The 21,086-nt window shown below is 35.9% G+C and overlaps 2 protein-coding genes and 1 long non-coding RNA gene across 5 annotated transcripts; 1 reads left to right on the top strand and 2 right to left on the bottom strand.

Moving 5' to 3' along the window:
- Nucleotides 1-690: 690 nt before the first annotated feature.
- stx5al (syntaxin 5A, like) lies at nt 691-6,232 on the bottom strand. The gene is made up of 11 exons (XM_039694014.2): nt 6,145-6,232; nt 5,250-5,478; nt 5,044-5,114; nt 3,666-3,721; nt 3,509-3,579; nt 3,295-3,411; nt 3,149-3,205; nt 2,975-3,056; nt 2,784-2,881; nt 2,571-2,692; nt 691-1,342 (listed from the first exon to the last, which is right to left on the bottom strand). Exons 2-11 carry the CDS (start codon nt 5,457-5,459, stop codon nt 1,183-1,185), a joined length of 1,044 nt encoding a protein of 347 aa, XP_039549948.2. The 5' UTR covers nt 5,460-5,478; nt 6,145-6,232; the 3' UTR covers nt 691-1,182.
- Nucleotides 6,233-6,956: 724 nt separating this feature from the next.
- On the bottom strand, nt 6,957-13,262 carry adss2l (adenylosuccinate synthase 2, like). Its single transcript, XM_039693822.2, has 13 exons — nt 12,999-13,262; nt 12,601-12,703; nt 12,332-12,400; nt 10,454-10,504; nt 10,247-10,313; nt 10,057-10,164; nt 9,828-9,909; nt 9,613-9,739; nt 9,340-9,494; nt 9,110-9,234; nt 8,172-8,269; nt 7,901-8,050; nt 6,957-7,758 (listed from the first exon to the last, which is right to left on the bottom strand). Exons 1-13 carry the CDS (start codon nt 13,215-13,217, stop codon nt 7,706-7,708), a joined length of 1,407 nt encoding a protein of 468 aa, XP_039549756.1. The 5' UTR covers nt 13,218-13,262; the 3' UTR covers nt 6,957-7,705.
- Nucleotides 12,712-20,095, top strand: LOC148970822 (uncharacterized). 3 transcript variants are annotated; one of them, XR_016147553.1, is made up of 5 exons: nt 13,222-13,327; nt 14,524-14,623; nt 14,737-14,864; nt 19,764-19,871; nt 19,957-20,095. It is a non-coding gene; the product is annotated as an uncharacterized LOC148970822 (long non-coding RNA). The 3 variants fall into 3 exon arrangements; XR_016147554.1 differs by lacking the exon at nt 19,957-20,095 and having other exon boundaries at nt 19,764-19,916; XR_016147555.1 differs by lacking the exons at nt 13,222-13,327; nt 19,764-19,871; nt 19,957-20,095 and adding an exon at nt 12,712-12,850 and having other exon boundaries at nt 14,737-14,868.
- The last annotated feature ends 991 nt before the right edge of the window (nt 20,096-21,086 follow it).

Below are 21,086 nucleotides of genomic sequence, written 5' to 3'. Positions count from 1 at the left end.
TTTACATCATGGTCTTGCTGTTACACCCCAAACTTTTCATATGCATCCCTTCAATTAAATGTGGCATATTTATCAAATCCAAAAATTAAACATCATAGCTTTAAAAATGCCACTTTTGTCCTCTATTTAAAAACAGCTAACTTTATTAATAATCTCATGAATTTTAAGTTATTCACCACATATGCTACTGTAGAAAATAAAAAGGACAAACAGACAATACAATAAAGCATACATTTCTATTTCCATTTTTTAAATCTTTACAGTATGCTTTTGAAATTGAGATCTGGAAAGCAGTATTCTCAAGGACCTCAAGACCAGCAAGCTGAACATTAATGTACAAACAAGCTTGTAAAGGATGATTAAAACATCCATTGAAATAAAAAATAATAATTCCTCTTTGAATCATGTTCAACTTTCATGTAAAAGCATTTCTCTGCTTTGACCAAAATTTGGAAAAGACCACAAGCTCCAAATACGGATCTCTATTTAGAACAGTGGTAATCGATCCCGAAATCAAAAATACAAAGAATACGCATCAAAACCTCTAGGCAGAGTCACCATAAAAGTGTGGAAGCATCACAGTTATTTGAGATGGCTTGGTTGCTAACTGCAGCAGTCAGAATATAAGAGGGATTCTGTTACAAACCCCAGCATATAGTCCACTCTAAAAGGATATTAAGAGAAAAGAGAGAGAAAACATGTTAATGCACGACAAAGTCTTAGAAGAAGTGGTGTCTGAAGGTGTATACCTTGATTAATGCTTATCACATTGATCCAGAATATGTTAAAACTGTGTTTTTTTAATCTATGTCATGATTGTGGGCTTTATCTCTCTGTAATCTGTGTGATTTAGAAAACCAAAATATGGGAAATCACGTCCAAAAGTTTTCTCTACAGATACCAAACACATTACATTGAAATTGAAATGGACAAACATGCATAAATTAAACATTTATCAACTATTTTAGATTGACTAAACGCATATCTGGTCTGCTTATGCTGGAATTGAGTCTTATAAATTCACCAATTTTGGGAAAAAGAACGCTAAAAGAGCGGTCAGCAGCTTGTGAGCATAGAAAGAGCCAAGAAATGACAGAAAGAGAAAGAGACAACAGCCCCTTTCTCTCTTCAAATACTGAGAATCCCCAAATTCCTCAAATCTTCCCCTCTTAAAGGTGGACGTCAGGTCATGAAAACCACAAAGACAATGAAAAAGATGACGAGGATTAGGAACATCTTGATGAGCAGCCAGCGGTTGCTGGAGACCGACTGGAAATATTTGAGGATCTCTGTGTGCGCTAGGTCCACATTCAGCTGAGTGTCTTCTACATTAGCATCAATTCTGTCAGGGAAGAGAGAAGTTCAATGGAAACAAGAATCACTTTTTGTTCATTCAATGTAAATACACTACTGTTCTATGTAGTAAATTCTATTTTCTCGTAATGCTCACCAGTGCTGCATGTATTTGTTTAAATAGAAATAAAACTAATTTGTAACATTATAAAAGTCTTTGTCAACTTTGATCCTGAAGACCCAGACCGTCTTAAAGGGATACTCCACTTTTTTTTGGAAATAGGCTCATTTTACAACTCCCCCAGAGTTAAAAAGTTGAGTTTAACCCTTTTTGAATCCATTCAGCCGATTTTCTGATATTTAGAAGAATATCAGTAACCAGACAGTTTCTGGTCTCATTGACTTCCATAGTATATTTTTTTCCTACTTTTTCCTACAATTACTGACCCCCCATTTTAACCATTACATCAACTGAGATTTTTTTACCGGTACCATTTACTTCAGGAGGAACTGTTACCGAGGCAGTAAAAGAGCCGATTACAATGGCAGAGAGCTTTTCATTATGGTCATTATAGACCATGATGACCTGACCACAAATGGAAGAAAATGGAGAAAAACACAATTGCTTATTGATTAGACACTGAAAACGTGGAATAGAAAAGGGCTTGTGCTTGCATTCAAACTACATTTCTGGATATAGGTCATCGTTATTTTATTATTATCATTTAGTATTTTCTTTAGTTTTTCAACTTTAGTTAGTGTGCAATGTTGCTGTTTAAGCATAAAAAAGGTTACAAAACTCAAAGTCCACTCCAAAGGGAGATATTTTATTTAATAGAATCCACTTTTTTAGGAACTACAAGAAAAGGCTTGTTTGTTCCAGGCTTTGTGAAGTCATAATGCTCCATATTTAAATAATTGTTATACTGTTGCTAGCAATGCTGCACATATAACTATGAAAGCATATTCTAGTACACCCAAAAACAAAATCAAGACTTCATAAAAGGTTATAATAGGACCTCTATAATATTTTGAATTAGCTTTTATTTTTATATTTTCATTTTCAATTGTGCTTTTATTACTTTTAGTGTTTTTAATACATCTATTTCTATTGAAGTTTATTTGATTTTAGCTAACAGAACTTTTTGTTAACAGTAACACTGGTATAGGTGAAAATATGGAGCAGACAATGTCAAAAATCTCAAATCTAAAAGGACCTAGAATACCCATCAAATAAGATCCTTCCAGACATAAAAAGACAAATATTTTTTCCTCACCTCTGTACGGTCTCTTCCTGTTCTTTCACCATGTGAGCCAGCTGCTGAAATATGGAGCCGAGCTCCACGATGGTGGACTCTATATTCTGCATAGTGTCAGCACGGTTCTGAATGTATGAATCCTAAACAGACACATAACAATGATTCAAAAACATTTGAATGAGTTTACCTGCAGCTGTACTCTTACCAACACACTCGCTGAACAAATAATACCTGTTCATTGATTAACTGCATCTGCTGACTGGAGTTGAGGTCCATATTTATAGATATATCTGTCTTCTTGGAGTCGTCCTGCATAAGAACTGAATTGTCTGTTAAAAAGGAAGCAAAAGGGGAGATTAAACTACATGAATGTATAAAGGCGGACATTGTCTTTGCTTTTATTGTAGTGGAGATGCTCTTACTGAAGCTGTTGGCATGGAAAGAGGATAATGGGACAGGAGTCTGAGAAAACTCCTCTTGTCTACTTCTCTGTTTCTTCAAGTTCTAAACAGAGAGACAAAAAATACCCCTAACATCTTAAAAATGATCCATAATTTAGCATGCGGCATCCCACACCAGACAAGTATATCAATTACCTCTGTTCTGACCTCCAATACTGACTTGAAATCACTTGACATCGATGCCAGTTTGGACTACAAATAGAAAAATATGTTTCATTCCAGGCAAAATTCCAGTAGACAACTTTACTTAGTGATTGAGCACAAAGGCCAGAGGTTAATACCTGTAATGAGACTATGATGGTGTTGGAATGTGTTTGAAGATGTCTGCCATTCTGTCCACTTCGTGATCGAACGAGTTCCTGCAGGCCAGCTATCTGCTTATTCAGACTGTTGATGTCCTGAATGAACACAGACCGTTATGAATAAGACTACAGTATGAAATGGACAGACAGAATAATGTGTTCTTGGTGAAGAGGAAGAAAGAATCAGTCAAACCTGTTTCACAATGTAAGTGAGCTCATCAATTTCAGTTGCTTTGTCATCAAAAAGAGACTTTCTTTTGGCAACTGCAGATGTAAACAGATTGAGTTACACGTCGAAAACAGTCCACTGTGGTACATGTGTGAGATGGCGAGAGATACAAGATACTTACGAATTGTGAGCTTCTCCAGCTTGGCAAAAGTGTTGCTGAGGTCTCTTCCAATTCGCCTGTTAATTAGATTTGGTCAATATCTGTCATACGGCCAAGTCGATGAAATAACACAGACCATTAAAGCTTAAGTAGGTCTGAATAAATTATAGGTCATATGCAGCATCTCGGTGCCCATAATAAATACAGTTGCAGGAAAAGGTCTGTGAGTGTGAACCCTCTGGATTTTCCAGGAAATTGATCATTAAATTTGATCGGATCTTCAACAACAATGAACAAACAAAAGCTTCAAAAGCTATCTGCAGTCAGAAGTCAGCTAACCTGGAATCCAGTCAGTCACTCTTTTATAGTGCCCTATAAAAAATGACTTTTGGGTCAATTACATGATGCTCATTTATTTATTTAGTCCAGATTAATGATTTATAGACTTACATAGTTACAATGTTTTGAATAAAGTCGGTGTACTGTCAGTGTAATTCATAATGGAAGTCATAAAGAAATGTAATTCTTGAATAGAAATATTCATTCATAATTATACATATAATATTCACGTTCATAATTAACACAAGTAGTTTGTAAGAATCTTTTTCTATTCCTTACTAGAAAAAATATGTACACCACCATTCAAATGTGGGTGTCAGTAAGATTTTTTAAAATGTTTTATGCTATCTTTTGCTCACCAAGGATGCATTTGATTGATCAAAATTACCAAAAAAACCCCTGAAAAATTCTATTCTATACTGTCCATTAATTCAGTATAGAATTCATTCTATACTGTCCATTCATTCTATTATAATACATGTAACTAAATGTAACTTATGTCTGTGATGGCTAAGCTGAATTTTTCTTCAAGTCACATGATCCTTCAGAAATAATTCTAATTTGGTGCTCAAGAAAAGTGTCTTATTATTTTCAATGTTAATTTTTTTTTTCAGGATTCTTTGATGAATATAAAGGTCAAATGAGCATTTATTTTAAATGGAAATCTTTTTTAGAATTATTCATATATTTCCTGCTACTTTCCTTGCTGAATAAAATTAACTTCTCTTCCTGACCAAAAACTTAAAGATCTTACTAACCCCAAACTTTTGAACAGTAGTGTACACATTTAAATTAAAAACTGCCACTTTTTAAAAATCTAATGATATTAAGAATAATACAACGAAGAAGAATTCATGTTTATAAAAAAAATGTATGCACAAAACACATCACAGTTGAAATTTAATGTGTGTTATCGATTTAAGCAGACTGTGCATGTGTGTATTGCTGTTACTTATTTGAAGATCAGATACAATATATGACCAGTCCATTCCGAAAACCAGATAAATCCAAGCTTTCCTTTCGAACTGTTTATGAGTGATTAAGAATTTGTTTTACTCACTTAGCAAAGACAGTGAATTCACTCCGCTCTCTGACTGCACTGTTGACAGCTCTGACAGGCTGTGCTCCATTCTGGAAGAGGACAAATAAAATCAACTCAAATTCTTTGTTTTTTTCATGCTACCACCATTATGAACACAAACTCCACTAAAAGAAACTGTTGAACCCATCAGGTTCCCAGACAGTATGAATCAATAGTTATTGCACCTGTCTCCCCAGCAGGGACTTGCACACAGACTGAAACTCGCTGGTACGGTCTCGGCAGGACATGCTGAATGTGTCTATGACGGGGGCGATGGGTACTGGGACAGCCAGGGGGGCTTCCAGCTGCTGGACCAGCTGGGACTGGGTCTGAGAAGGCCCAGTGTACACCCCGTCCTGGCTGCCTCTAGGACCGTGACGGCGACGTGCATTCATCGATGCACCAACTCATCACCTTAAGAGGGGCAAAGAGAAATCAATCAAGGTGAAAGTGTATTAACAGCAAAACAAATGTTTCACTTTGATTCTTCAGCCAAATGATTCTGATTCTGATGTTTTATCATTTAAATTATGCACACGTGGGTGTCTCATAAAATAGAAAGCATCCAGACAGCACTGGGAATGTGTCTATGATATAATGTTCTGATTTGAACATTTCTTATAATTTTCAATTGATAACAGTGCCACATGTTTTAGTGGAACCCTTGATGAATATAAAGAAGCATTTATTTGAAATAGAAATATTTTGTAACATTTTCAATGTCTTTACTGGCAATCTCTCTTCAAAAACAGCTGTCTAGCCAACACAGAATGTCTATTGAGTACTGCAACTCTATAGTTGTGATTGTGACAGAAGAATACGATAGTATGTATCTATATATATTTTTTAACAATAATTTTAGTATTTTTACACTAATTTTGATATTCTTTGACTCTGACAACCAACTGTAGCTAAGTTAGCTGCTAAGCTAAGTAGTAGAATGTGTGATTATAGATGCTTTCATCGGTCAAACTAACTTTACACGCATCTGAATATGTGAGCAGCACTGACGTAAGTCCTGAGGTACTGAGGGGGAAATGACAACATGTGAGCTGAAAGATATAAGGATTCATTTCTCACCACTCTGCCTCTCTGATGGCTGAACTGTGCAGGCTGTGAATAATATCCGGGTCTTAACACAAACATTGACGTCACTGCCACGTATTCCTTAAAAGAGATTCTCTCTAATAATGTTCAACACAAGGTGGCGCTATGTTTGAATCTCAGCAGATGTAGTGAGTCGATGGGCACTACTCCCTAATAAAAGTTAAAGAAAATCACTTTAAAATAACAAACAGATACTATCCTTGTAATGACTTTATTAGTACATTTAAAGAAGGGTTTTCACCACTATGCAGTTTCTGTAAAGAAGAAAATGAAACAATAGTACACTTATTTTTTGTAATTATACCAATTTATTTTGGTCCCACGTTTCTTGGTTTCTCTTTAAGTTATTTTATAAATTTGTCACAATAACTGAGGTAATGGTCTTGTATTTTCCTGAAGTAAATGTTTGAATTGTCTTAAAAAATAATTAAAAATTGCTGAAATTTACCTGATGTCAGATTGTACAGGACGAGATAGAGGAGCACACAGAGAAAAACCAAAAACACGCATTGCTTTACTAAAATGTCTGAAACCTTGTTATAAATGTTAGTCTGATAATAGTGATTCTTTTTATGAAATCTATCTTCCGATGGAACTGTTAGTCACCATGACCTCATAACGGATATTGAAAAATATATTCTGACAATTTTACTATCATTTTCAAAGTAGCTGTTATGTGGTACATTTAGTGCATTAAAATCGTTTCATTTTGTAAGTCTCAACAAAAACAGAAAATGCACATATTGATTTTCAGAGGAAAAAAACTCAAAAATATGAATCATCAATTAAAACCAAAATTATTTTGCACTTTATTTTTCCAAAAGCAGCAGGAAATGAATTTGTGCACTAGAATGAAATAGTGCGTAACTCATTCATAGATTCAAAAGCTATGTCTGAGTGCACTAATCACTGACAGAAGGTTAACAGTGCCTTTTTTTTTCTTTCAATATCACAAACACTAATGTGTGAAAGTCCCTTTTGCTATTTCAAACCACCAAATTTTAGAATATACACGAATGCTGAATTAAAAAACTAACAAAAAATTTAACGCTGACACCCTCACACTTGATTACATAAAAAAATAAAACAGTACATGACCATCTTAAAAATCAGTTTGATTTTATCCACCAAATAGCAATGAATACGCTCATTTAAATGCTCAGAGTGCTAAGTTTCATTTTAAGAGATATACAATAATATATTCAGTCTGAAGTTCTGCAATTCATCACTTTAAGACAGACTTAAGCCAACTACGAGTGATTGACAAAGGTATGTTCTGAGCAGCTCTGGGATGCGCTTTGAAACAAATGGGTACAAGTCGAGGAATTACAAATGCAGGGTCTGGTGCTCAGACCTGACCTCTATACACAATGCTGGTGTTCACTTTGAGTGGAACATTCAGTGGATTTTAAACCCATGGTTAGTCTTAATCTCAGCGCTGATGCATAAAAGAAAGTTCTGGTCCTGCAACGGTCATGACGACGGATGTCCTGGCAGACCATCAAATGAAGTTCGGTCTTTCCCGTTCCCCTCGTCAGAACAGCTTTATCATGCTCTCTCTTGACTTGCCAACTCCCACCCACTTCACTAAAAAGAGAAAACATTTTCTAAATAATCATTTTATCATTTCCAAGCATGCCAGTAGGACATATTTCTTTCGGTTGCAGCATATGTCAGCGGCTAAAACATTAATTTAAATTAAAAAGTTATATAGTAAGTGTATTTTTACCTGGCACCTGCAGGAAATTCTCGATAAAGTGAATGTAAGCTTGAGCCTGTGAAGGCAGCTCATCAAAACTGCGCACTCCCTCAGTGCTACAACACCAGCCAGGAAACATCTCATAGGTCACCTGAACCTTTGTGAGGACATCCATGTTTGCTGAAATATACAAATATTACCCCCTCCATTATCAGAAAAGGTCTATGCTAGTAAATGATAAATAGCATGGTTATGTTGTAATGCGTGACAAATCGGAAAATGTGTTAAAATTGTAACTTACCGGGAAAACTGGGAAGAGGCTTTCCATCAACTGTGTAGGCTATGCCTATCTTTATTTCTGGCAATGTGTCAAGAATGTCTAACTTGGTCAGTGCAATGCTGAGAGAAAAAGAAGGAAAAGGGTTGTTAAATAAAACTGAACAAATCTTTGTAATCGCTACGGAAAAAAAGAAAAGAAAAACAAAATAGAAACTGGTTAAAACAGTAATAACTTTTCCACTTGTTCTATGCCAAAAGGTTTTAAAAAAAATAGGTTTTATGGTTTTAAAAGTTAATTTTATTCAGCAAGGATGCATTAAAATTAATCAAAAGTGGGGTGGTGATGGCACAGTGGATAAGACACATGCCTTTGGTGTGAGAGACCCGGGTTAAAATGCACTGTGAGACACCAATGTGTCCTTGAGCAAGACACTTAACCCCTAGTTGCTCAAGAGCCGTGCGACCTCTGACATATATAACAATTGTAAGTCGCTATGGATAAAAGTGTCAGCTAAAATAATAAATGTAAATGTAAAAGTGCCAGTTAAGACATTTTTAATGCTACAGAAGATTTATATTTCAAATAAATTAATGTTCTTTTTAACTATCTATTTCTAACTTTTAAAGAATCCTGGGGGAATGATTTCAACATTAATAATAAGAAGAAATGTTTCTTAAGCAGCAGATTACCATATTCAAATGATTTCTAAAGGACCACGTGACACTAAAGAATAATGATGCTAAAAATACATCTTTTCCATCACAGAAATAAACTATATTTTAAAATATAATAAAAAAAAATATTTTAAATTGTAATATTTCACAAAATTACAGTTTTTTTTGGCGGATAAAATAAATTGAGCTTTGGTGAGCAGAAGACGCATTCAAAAATATCCTAAAAATCTTACTGAGTCCAAATTTTAGAACGGTAGTGAATTCAAAACACTGAACATAACTCACGCTGAAAAACCATTAACCATGTGGGCATAGCGAACCAAAACCAGGTCCAGCCATCCACAGCGACGCCGCCTGCCTGTTGTGACGCCAAATTCCCTCCCTTTGCTCTGCAGCAGATCACCAGTTTCCTAGAAAATAAGAGAAATGTTCAAATTTCAAGTACAATACATGTGAAGATGTCACAATTTTTACCTCCTGACTCCTCTTCAAAACACACCCTGACACACACTCACATTATCTTGCTCAGTAGGGAATGCTCCCACTCCAACCCTGGTGGTGTAAGCCTTTACCACTCCATACACTCGGCCAACATGAGACGGAGGGACTCCAAGGCCTGTGCAAACGCCTCCAACGGTACAGTTTGATGAGGTTACAAAGGGGTAGGTCCCTGAGAGAGACGGAAAAATACTTTGTTAAGAAGACATTTCATTCACACTGTTAAATATAAAATTCACTGTCCTCAAGGTCAAAATATTTAAAGCACACCAGTGGATTGCCATTCATACCAAAATCAATATCCAGTAAGGCAGCATTAGCTCCTTCCACCAGAATTTTCTTGCTTGGTCCAGTAAGGGCTTTGTGCATGAAATAAACTCCATCAGTCACAAGGGGCCGTAACCTCTCAGCATAACCCTGTGGGTGAAATGGAAAAAATGCTACTGGGGAGGTTTATGATTTAGACGTTAAAAACATACTGAAACATTCCAAGATGTTAAATCACCTTCAGTTGCTCCAGCTCAGCATCAATATCAATATTGAGGTTAGGATATGTGGTCTGAAAATGACCAGCCAGCACCCGAAATCTGCAGAGAGATATTTACAAGTTTGTCAATCTTCATGAAGAGAAAGAAAGTTTAAAAAAGCAGATATGATTATTAAGAACAACACACAGAAGTATGTTATCAAGTAGTTTTCTGAAATATTAAAAAGAAATCTATCATTATGCTCACTTTTCCTCAAATACTGAGAAGTCCGAGACCAGATCACACACTCTCAGTCCATTACGCGCTGCTTTGGAGGAATATGCAGGTCCAATGCCCTTCTTAGTGGTGCCCAAACTGTAAAACAAAGGAGGGTGAACTCAATATCAATCTGCAAATGTGAGCTTTTATAGGTGCAAAACAGAAAAAGAAAACCTACTTTTTCCCTGCCTGCTGCTGTCTCAGCTGCTCCTGTATCCCATCAACAGCCTGATGGAAGTTGAACACTACACAGAAAAAGGGAACAGCTCTAATTTGAATGTCATTGAGAAGTTACCTGGTTACCGAGACAAAAGCAGTACAGTCAATGTCATCTGGAATACGTCAAAATGACTCAAGGCCTCATGAAGTCAAAACAAAACTTTACCAATATGTGCTCTGTCAGATATCTTCAGTCGTTCCTCCCATCCTTGAAGTCCTAAAATAAACAAAGCCAAAAAGAAAAAAAATCAAACTTATAAACTCCTGACTAGAGACAGCCCCCATTTTGAGATGGTCCTCACTGCAAAACACCAAACCCTAAATCCATCCCTTATCCTAGCCCAGCGAAAACCATCGCAACTGACAAAAAAATCTGATAATGCATGTCAGAATAGATCTGTGCATTAAGTCTTGCAAACTAATAAACTTACCACTTGTTCAATGTCATGCATGATGCTTCTAAGCTGTTTCTAATACTGACTTTGTTGTTGCAAGTGCAACAACCTTTGTAAAGTTCCAGAGTCTCCAATCTTTTTGACTTCTCTTTTTGCATAATTTTCATATTTGCATGTCATGTTTATTTATTGTATGTTATTATTATAATGCATATAATACGTTATTGTATAAGTACCTTTAGGTTAAGTAATTATGACTTAAATGTTCCTTTTGTGTTCGTTTACTAAAACAAAAGTACTTGGTCACCACTAGGTCCAGATTATCATTTTTTTTCCACTGACCATTTGTACGTACTTTGTAAAAATAGTTGTTCAATACATACCAGGGTTTCTGCAGGTATCTTCAAATGAAATTTAATGCCTTTTTAATGCCTTTTTAATGCCATTTAAAAAAAAATAATGCCATACACGACCCATGACTAACCACGGATATATATATATATATATATATATATATATTAGGGGTGTAACGGTACACAAAAATCACGGTTCGGTACGTACCTCGGTTTTAAAGTCACGGTTCGGTACATTTTCGATACAGCAAAAAGAAAGAAATGCCAGAGAAATTTACTATTTGTTTAAAGAAAAAATATTTTTAAATAAGTGTGAGTTTTCCTAGATCTTGAAACTTTCAGGTTTATAAATGGGGGTCATCTTTGAAGGATGAACAAATAATGTTTTGGTCATCACGTTAAAAATAACATTTAAATATATATTTATTTATATAATATTTGAATTTTGAAGTGCTGGAAAAAGATGTGTGAAGTACTTGAAAGCATTTCACCATTCTAGCCAAACTGGTTCCAGTTAGTGTTACTATATTAAATCCATGGTGAATGTTGCTGGTCTGTGGACGTAAAGTACTAGTTCATTCACGGCACAATGTTTCTCCTGGTTTCCATGACAGCGCTGTTTGATCTAATAGAGATCTACGGTTAATAACGGAGAAATGTGAACGCTTCTCACTAGATCTCGCAGCGATGTTATTACCTCAGTGGCGAATTCAAATGTTTTCTTTACCGGATCTCTTAGCGCTGTGAAGTAACAGTGTTGCTTGATCGAGATCGGCTCGCGCTGCATAGATGTTGCTGGTCCGAACTGATAAACGATCCGTGAAGCACATAACGAGTAGCGCAGTTTCGTTCTGCTTTCATTACGCTTGCCATTTGATGTTGCGCAACGTTGTGTTGGCCGCGTCAGCACGAATTTTGCTGGCAGGAAAAATGGTCCAAGCAATCGTTCGGTTTGTATGCGTACCGAACCGGAAGCTTAAAATACAAATTATTAATTATGAAGGCTATATTCAAATAAATTTGTATAAAATTCTCTTCAAAACTATAAAAAAATTTAATGCCTGTAAGAATCAAATTTAATGCTTTTTAATGCCTTTTAAGGCCTTAATTTTCGCAAAATCCATTTAATGACTTTTAATGCTTTTTAATGCCCCGCGGAAACCCTGACATACAGATCATGTCTTTTTCATTTGCAAAAATACTTTTGTACATTTTTATCCATTAAGCAAATTATAATCACAATGACCTCATGTTAAACATTGTTGTGTATTTCACTCCATATACTGATCATTTTACCATCGCCTTTCTGCAAGTTCTTCTCAGCCTCATCAAAAAGTCCTGGCAGGTGTATCACAACACCATTTCCTGTGGGACAGAACAAGAGAAGGATCTCAGCAATCACAACAGCAGGTCAAAGGTTAACATCCGATCCCAAACAATAAAAAGTCAATGAGAAATGGCGGCGTTTTAGTGGAGTTATAAAACATAATGAAACAAACACTTAAGTAAAAACTAGGGGCAGTAAAGCAACATGTGATTTAATAGGAAGATCAAACAAAACATACCAATAAATGAGATGGCCTTTTTGTTGAGAACGCCACTAGGAAGCAGATGAAAGTCGTACTCGACCGAGTCCACGACCACTGTGTGTCCCGCGTTATTTCCTCCCTGATAACACACAGTTGATGTAAACATGAGCACAAGTATCGCGATAAGATAAAAACCGAGCCGGAGGAAACGTTACATTACTTGTCCTACCGCCAAAAAAGTGACGATGGCGCTGACAACAATAAAGGAAACTTTGACTTCATTGAGGTTAGTGATGCGTCTTATGAAAGTGGCTGTTTGTTTCCGTTTTTACCCCAATTAAACGGTGTAATAAGTGCAATCCTCAGACAGCACAGACATAATGTTTGCTCATAAACTCTTATAAACACAAATTTATGCGCGGTTGGATTCACACCTGGCATCTGCATACAATGTCGGCGTCCATTGCCAAGAGGTCGACCACTTTCCCTTTCCCCTCATCTCCCCACTGAGCTCCCAACACTACGGTCACTTTATTCTGGGGCTCCCGCTGGATCCGCAGCGAGTCCACGCTGTCTCTGGAGCGCTTGAGCACGGGTTCGCCGTTCAGCGAGGCCGTTTCCTTACCATTAGACATTGTGCTATCCGCAGCCATACCGAATGTGTGCGTGAGAGTGTGAAAAGCAGCCAAGCGCACGAGATTGTCCTTCAAAATAAAAGTCCGGTAGCCAAAAACAACAAACGAGGCGATGGCGTTTGAACCAGGTTTGAACACACGACCAGAAACCTGTACTGAATGATTAAACACACGAGCCTTGTAAAAAAATATCGAGTGTGTGAGACATGCTATTGTAATGACATTCGATAAGTTTATTTTCGTGCTACTGTGATATTGGCAGTTTTAGACGCCTATCATATCTTGCTTCACATGGGTATTTTGGCGGGTAAATTTTGTGGAAACATAACTATTTTTTGTGTGTGTCTTTTATTACTTGTAAATAATGTTTGTGCCTATGTTAATTTTACTTTTGGCTGAGGCTTTTTGTTCAACCATGACATCTGTCAACTTCTTTACGATCTACCCAGATAGCACAAGTCTATTTGATGTGGTATATATATCTGGAAGACGTATTTTTAAGAGTGTTTGCTCATCTGCAATACGTCTACAGGACGTTTCCTGTCAGATGTCAAATAGACGTTTAGAAGATGTCTGTAATCACAACACCTTAAAGACATCTTCTAAACGTCTATTTGACATCTGACAGGAAACGTCCTATAGACGTATTGCAGATGAGCAAACACTCTTAAAAATACGTCTTCCAGATGTAAATATCACATCAACTAGACTTGTGCTATCTGGGTAGTAAAACTAGTAATCTGAATATGTATTTAATATAAGCAAATCGGAATATTTGAGTAAAAGTTTGACTCGAAACTTCTTAAAAACCTGTCTGAGTTGCAAATTGTGAATTGCATTTTAAAAAGTGTATAGCCCCGTAAACTATTAAAACAGTTTTAATCATTCGGTTGTTTAAAGTATAACTTAGTTGACCAAAAGAAGACATGCATAAACTGGACAAAAAACATGCTTTTCCATTTGTTAAAGCTTGATAACAGGCTACGTCATGCTCATTATCTTATTTTCACACAGCAGCATGTTTCTTTGGAATAACGGACGATGCTATCATCAAAACCTTCTCAGAGACTTTTGAAGGAGAGTGTTGGATCATATGTTATGTGTTGTTTACTGCTTGTCTGTTAGTATGTTGGGAGTTTGTATGTATGGAGGCTGGGCAGCTTACCCAGGTAGTGATAAAGTTGTATTTCCAAAGAAATAAGCTATTATGTCTCCGATTGAAGACCAGTTCAGTTGCAGTTTAAAATGTTTCAATTATGTACATTCATTAGGGATAATCCAAACACAATAAAAAGGCGTTTCACCAGTGTTTTGTGTATGTCAGGTGTTTCACCACTGGTTTTACTGGCATGGACTCATCACATGAAAGTCTGGGTGAGTGTGAGCTGCAAGCCAGTGAGATCCATGGATAATTCAATATTCAGGTACTTTCTCAAATGTTAAGAGTATTTTTTATTTATTTATAAATATAAGTTAATTTAAATACAGTTTTTTACTTAATTTAATTTAATATGATGTATATTTGGACTTGTTGCAGCCAAGTCCACCATTGTGGGCCTTGTTGGGCCCAAAGTCTCACAATGGATGTCACGTACCATTCGACATTGTTACACCATCCAATTCAGGAAAGGCTCATCTCCTTTCGGCAGGATCCTTTTCACAACGGTACGTGACAGACAAGGTTATTTTCGTAAACAAAAACTGAAACTTAAAGACTAAAAACATTTAAAAAAAATTCGTAAACTAAGACAAAATAGAAATGTCAACATAAATGAAAAACTAAAACGTAACGAAACTAACAACAGTTACTGAAAAACTAACTGAAATATTTTCGTAATTAATAAGCTCTCATCCTGTACCAGAAAGTCAAGTTTTTCCATTGAACTGTGCTTATTTTTCAATGTAAACACGACAGACGTGTGACCATTACGGCTCTTTTGCAGTCTTAAGAAATGGCCAAATAAGTGGCCTATTTCCATCATGACTAAACTGTATGCAAAAAACAGCTTTACCTCAATTCCAGGTAAGGTAACCATCTCATGTGAAACTTAATAATCAACAAGATTAGACCGAAGACCACACTTATGAGAATACGTAAAAAAAAACAAAAAAAAAAAAACAAATTGCATATCTAGCCCACAAATAGACATACATTTGTCAGAGTAGAAGTAAACTATGTCATGAATACGAACTGCAAGTATATGATATTAAAATATACAATAGACAAAAAGCATAAATGGATCAATACAAGAATGATATTACGATTAATTAAAATGATTAATCATAGAAATAACTATAAAAGAATAATCATAATTATCACACGCATATTTTTATAAATTTTTTTCTTAAACACCACGTTTAACAAGATTTCATCATTAATATGAATGAGTATGAATTAATAATTTTACAGTCACTTTTTTTCCTCTCCTCACACTTCTGAGGAGGTACGATCGTAGAAGTGGATAAATACCTTAAAGAGACATACAAAGAGCTGAAGATCCACTTGAATACTGGAGAATGCAGAAACATGTCTTCCCCCATTTATATACAGTACATTGGCATTACACCTGGCCTCCTCTGGGTCATGTGAAAGAGTGTTCTCTAAGGCTGGGGATGTACTGTCTAAGAGGAGAAATAGACGTCAACACTGTGAAACAGCTTTTATTTCTTTATAAAAATAATTTAAAACTTTATAACCTTTCTGTCATTCCTACAGGTACATAAGCACTTTCACTGCCAAGTGTAATACGCACATTTAATAACAGATGATCCTATCACACAATGTCCTTATTCACTGTGTATGTGTGTGAGAGAGAGATAGACCTACTTAAGATCTTATTGAATAATATAAGTCCATTTTATACTTTATTGTCAGACTTTAATGGGTAAATGAATTTATTTAATGGAAAAATCAAACAGAAATGTGTAAGACTTTTATTTGATCACATAATATTGAAACTATGGAGTGTGTTGTGGCTGCTTCATCTGATCTAGGCTTCTGGCTGCTTTAAATAAACACCAGATGGCGCTGTTCTCAACACTCGCGAAGCTTTGAATCTTTTACCGAACAGTCAGGGGAAAGCCTCATTGCTTCATGGGGTTTCATTTCCCCATCCCTACTTTGCAGACGAACAAAGACTTTGAAAACCATATACAAGAGCATAGAACAAACAATAGTCGACAAAGAGACAGGGCAAACAGGAGGGCTTAAATACACGCAATATACTAATGACAAGACAGGGGGCACCTGTGAACAATAAACTAATTACAAAATGACACAACAGACAAGGGAACTAAAGAAAAACCAGGGGATTACACGACAGACAAAAGACAGGAACATGAAACAAACACCCAACATGGGACAATAGCCTAATAAAAAACACATTATAACTTTTTAATAATAATTCCAGCTGACTTAGGGCTCTCGTATATGATTAGCATTATGTGAGATATTTTTTTTCTTAAGAAAAATTAACATGTATCTACTGTAGCTAATATTTATCAAAATGAATCATAATTTAATCGAAATCAGAATCAAATCACGAGATTTGAATTGAAACTGTGAAATTTGTAAGCTATACCAGTCATTCTACCATGATGTAAACTTAACATGTTGTCACTAAACTTAACTTCTTAACTTAAAATTCTGTACAATACACATAAATGTCCCTGTAGTTATTACTTATTGTTCTATTTATTTTATACTATTGAGACAATAACAAGTTTGCAGTAATGCAGCCAAATATAACTTATATAACTTATAAATCATCAACGTTGTCTTGAGTGCACTTTTATGGTTTGCTTACTCTGTTTCTATTTTCATAGTTTAGTAATGGTTATGAGGACCAGTGTATGAAGAACATCCCCTTAGAGACGTGTAGATAACTAAACAAACAGACTCAAAGAGCTAAAAAATACCTGGAAGTCCCATACAGTTCTCTCCTCTGAGTGCTCCTCATACACTCTTAGAAGAAAAGGTTCTATATAGAAACTTTAAAGGTTCTATCAGCGCTATGTATTTGGAACCCCTAAAAGGTTCTATACACTCTTAAAAAAAGGTTCCTCTGGGTTCTATATAGAACCCTGGGGTTCCATACTTGGCCAATAGAACCTTTTATCAAAAAATGGTTCTATATAGAACCATTTTGGAGTTCCATATATGAACCATTTCTGGTTCTAAATAGAACCATTTCTTCTAAGAGTGTATGGACTAGCCTTTCAAAATAACCTTGGGGTTCGGACCTATAATCAGCATCCTTCTAACAAGCAGTTCTGTCTATTTTGGATCTTCTTCATTTGTTTGATTGGGATCTTCAATGATTTGACACCTTTCAAAAATGTACTAGTGCAAAACATTTCCTGCACATAAAATTATATCTCCTGTGTCTGTTGCCATATAACTTCTCAGGTCACAGTGAAAAGAAACCTTCCAAACGGCAGCTCCTGCCAAATACACATTTCGGTGGAATGTTAAGTTTTGACTGTATGAGATTTCAAACCATATGGTGGGCATCAGGAGCTGTCAGTCTTCCAATAATGATTGCCAATCAATACAACACAACATTTGATGTTCAATAAAAAGGATTTCCAAAACCCCCCCCAAAAAAACACAGATTTTGAATCTGAAACAGAGTACGTGTCAGCACAGCGACGTTGAGGATGAAAAACCTGAGTCCTTTTTTTCTCCTCTGAGTTTTGCGAATAGTTCAGATTCGGCTGAGGTAGACTGAGGCTCCAGGAAACTTTAATTCCAGGGTCCTCCTGAGGCCTAGTGGAAACCCAAACGCGGCGTATCTGGGAGCTGTAACAAGATAGGCGCAGTGGGACGCGGCAGGGCTGTCTGAGGTTTATTACCGTTCTCCAAACAAAACTGTTGCCCATTGCTTCAACTACATTGACCCTCAGGTGTGAAGGTCCGACGGCATTCAGTAGCCAAGAGAGTTTTTGTATTTTAGCATATATTCATAAAATGAAATCAGGCAGCGGCTCTAAAGCTCCCAACGTAATCCAGATTTTCTGACTTTAGGATTTTCCATGATGAATTAACCGTCACCCTCAGGAGCACCGGCTGACTTTTTGCGGTCGGGGGCCTAATGCAGTTCCGAGGGCAGCCATTGTGTTCTGAAACTTTAAAGCATTTCCAGAATATCCCCCCTCCCGGAATCCATGCCGATTGTTAATGTGTTTACCATTCTCCCGTTATATTCACATATGTGTTTCATTGGCCTCATGCGAATATATGGTTTTCCACTGGCAGTGTCAATGACAAAACCATCAGTGCTGGTGAAATATGGTGTTAGTTGGTGTATTCTGAAACCAAATATCGATTTATTTTGTGCAACTGTGATTTATTTTTGTGGAAGATGTTCTGTTTTTCTAATAACCACGAGCAGAAATAAGGATCCACCAACACAGCAACTGAATATCAACTGAAGCTCAATTACACGCAGCAGAACGACAGCATTGTTAAGCATATTAAGAAACTTCCATTGGAAGAACATATTGTTTTAATGATTGAAAAAGAGGATTATTGGAGTCTGTTTGAGGTCAGTGGGTTGCCTCCAGCTAGACAGCCAGAGATCATGGAAATAATGAGAGTTTTGACATCATGACTCTCTCGTCCTATTCCAGACCTTTTCCTCTTTATTGGTCTCTTTTGTTGCAATTTAGCTGGCGAAATATGGAATATCTGATCATCTTTTAATTCATTTTCCACTTCACACTGCTCAAAATCTCCTTGCCCCCTTCTCCCTCATGCAGGTGTCTGCCTACACGCGTTTATTATCAAGGTGAAGAGTTAGAAAGACAGTTAGAAAGCCCTGGAATCTTCATTAAAGGATCTAATCATTCCGTTTAGGAAGCCAACATTACCTATACTTTCCACTGATGGCCGTGCATAGACTTACAGCTGATTACAGCTATACAGTGTGCTGGATGATAAGAGCACTACTTAGTGTTTTATCGTCGTTCCACGATTTCCCATTTTCAAGCAAACAGATAAGTGGACACAAGGGAATTTAATCCGTTTTCCTCTTCAAAGAGGGTGTTTTCGCTGTAATTACAGGACGGCCAGATTTCCTGTCTTTGAGCAGCAGACGTTATTGTGATGTTAAAACTATTTTTGCCACAAACTAACACAGATCTTGATAGTTTTCGTCTGTTCTACTTCAATTGCATTTTTTTGTTTTGTTTTATCAAAGAGCCAAAGTAAATTCCTGTAAGAAAGTCCTGTTTTGAATGAATAAAAGCAAAGACTTTCTGAGCTTGCTATCTATGCCTTTCCTTAACATGTTAGGTTGAATTCCATACATGAATTCCATACAAACGACATTTGATAATATATGTGTGGTGCAAGAAAACAAAATGTTGCTCAAGTTTACCCTGTCATTTTTCTCCATGTTTTGAAACATGGATAACTGGAACTTATTAAATGTTCCCTAAGATGTGGCTTTGTCTTCAAACCACTCGCTTCACAAAGTTAAACAGGCTGAATAAAACAACAAACAAAGAAGTCTGTGCATTGTATCCTGTAGACATGTGACTGTTCTGTTGTTCTTCTTAAAGGGTTGGGAGTAATTCAAGAATGAGTTGGAGACAGATAGATGGTCTGAGCCCTTGCAAATATCTCCTTAACGGAAACGGGCTATCCCGGCGAGATGGAAAACTTTAATGGTAATTGAGTTGCTTTTTCTCAAGGTGAAATTTCCTTGGGCATACATTCTGGTAAATTCGTTTACCATGTGGTCTTGTCTAATAGTTTCAGGATGTCTAATGAATGATGAGTGGCTGCTGCCTCCTGCTCAGAGGCCGCTGATGGGTCGGCCTCGCTCGAGAGCCTTGCCGCTTTGAGTCAATAAATAAACGATGGAACCTATTCAATCTGTGCACACATACTGAATGAACTCAACACCTTGTTATTATAAAACTCATTATCATTGGATGACACGTACTGCTTTAACGTGTGTCTAATGTATGTCTTAGGAGCTAAAGGCCATAACAAAGCAGATTTTATGTTCTTTTATCCCTTTTGACATCTCACGGCTTTTAACTGTTTAAGAATGATATATCGGTTTTCAAACTGTGGGATGTGACTAGTGATGCTCTGGTAGGTCGCGCAAAGTGTGAGATGCGTTCATGTCATGTAATTTTTCTGTAAGCAGTCATGTCGTTGCTCTGTCCTCGTTTATATACATTTCCAAATACATTATATGCAATGAAATGCATAAGTAAGTAAGTTTATCCAATGCTATATGGAAAGTTTATATGTATATATATATATATATATATATATATATATATATATATATAGATATGAAGAGTTCAGATGCAAAAGCCTCTAAGTGCCATTTGAAATTTTCCTCTAGAATGATAATTTTTATCAAGCTTGTATATTTAAGTTCAGTGATTTCACTTAAATGGCAATGATAATTACATATTAATTGTTATTTAAGTGAAATTACTGAACTTAAATATACAAGCTTGATAAAAATCATCATTAAAGAAGAAAATTTCAAATGGCATTTAGAGGCTTTTGCATCTGAACTCTTCATATATATATTAGGGCTGTCAAACGATTAATCGCATCCAAAATAAAAGTTTGTGTTTACAAAATATATGTGGGCGCACTGTGTATAATTATTTTGTATATATATAAATACACACACATACATGTATATTTAAGAAAAAAATATTATCTATATATAAATTATGTATATTTATATATAATGTAAATTATATATAAATCTATATACATGAAAACATTTCTTAATTTTTTCTTAACATTTCTTCTTACAACATTTCTATATATATATATATATATAATGTGGTATATATATATTACACATAGTGTAGTATAGTAGTATAGTGTTATATATATATATATTCCAA

Source organism: Pimephales promelas, chromosome 19 (genome assembly GCF_988280905.1).
Source record: "Pimephales promelas chromosome 19, fPimPro1.hap1.1, whole genome shotgun sequence".
In the NCBI taxonomy this organism is placed as follows: Eukaryota; Metazoa; Chordata; class Actinopteri; order Cypriniformes; family Leuciscidae; genus Pimephales; species Pimephales promelas.
The sequence above is the reverse complement of the archived record's forward strand: the minus strand, read 5'-3'. Positions and strand labels throughout refer to the sequence as shown.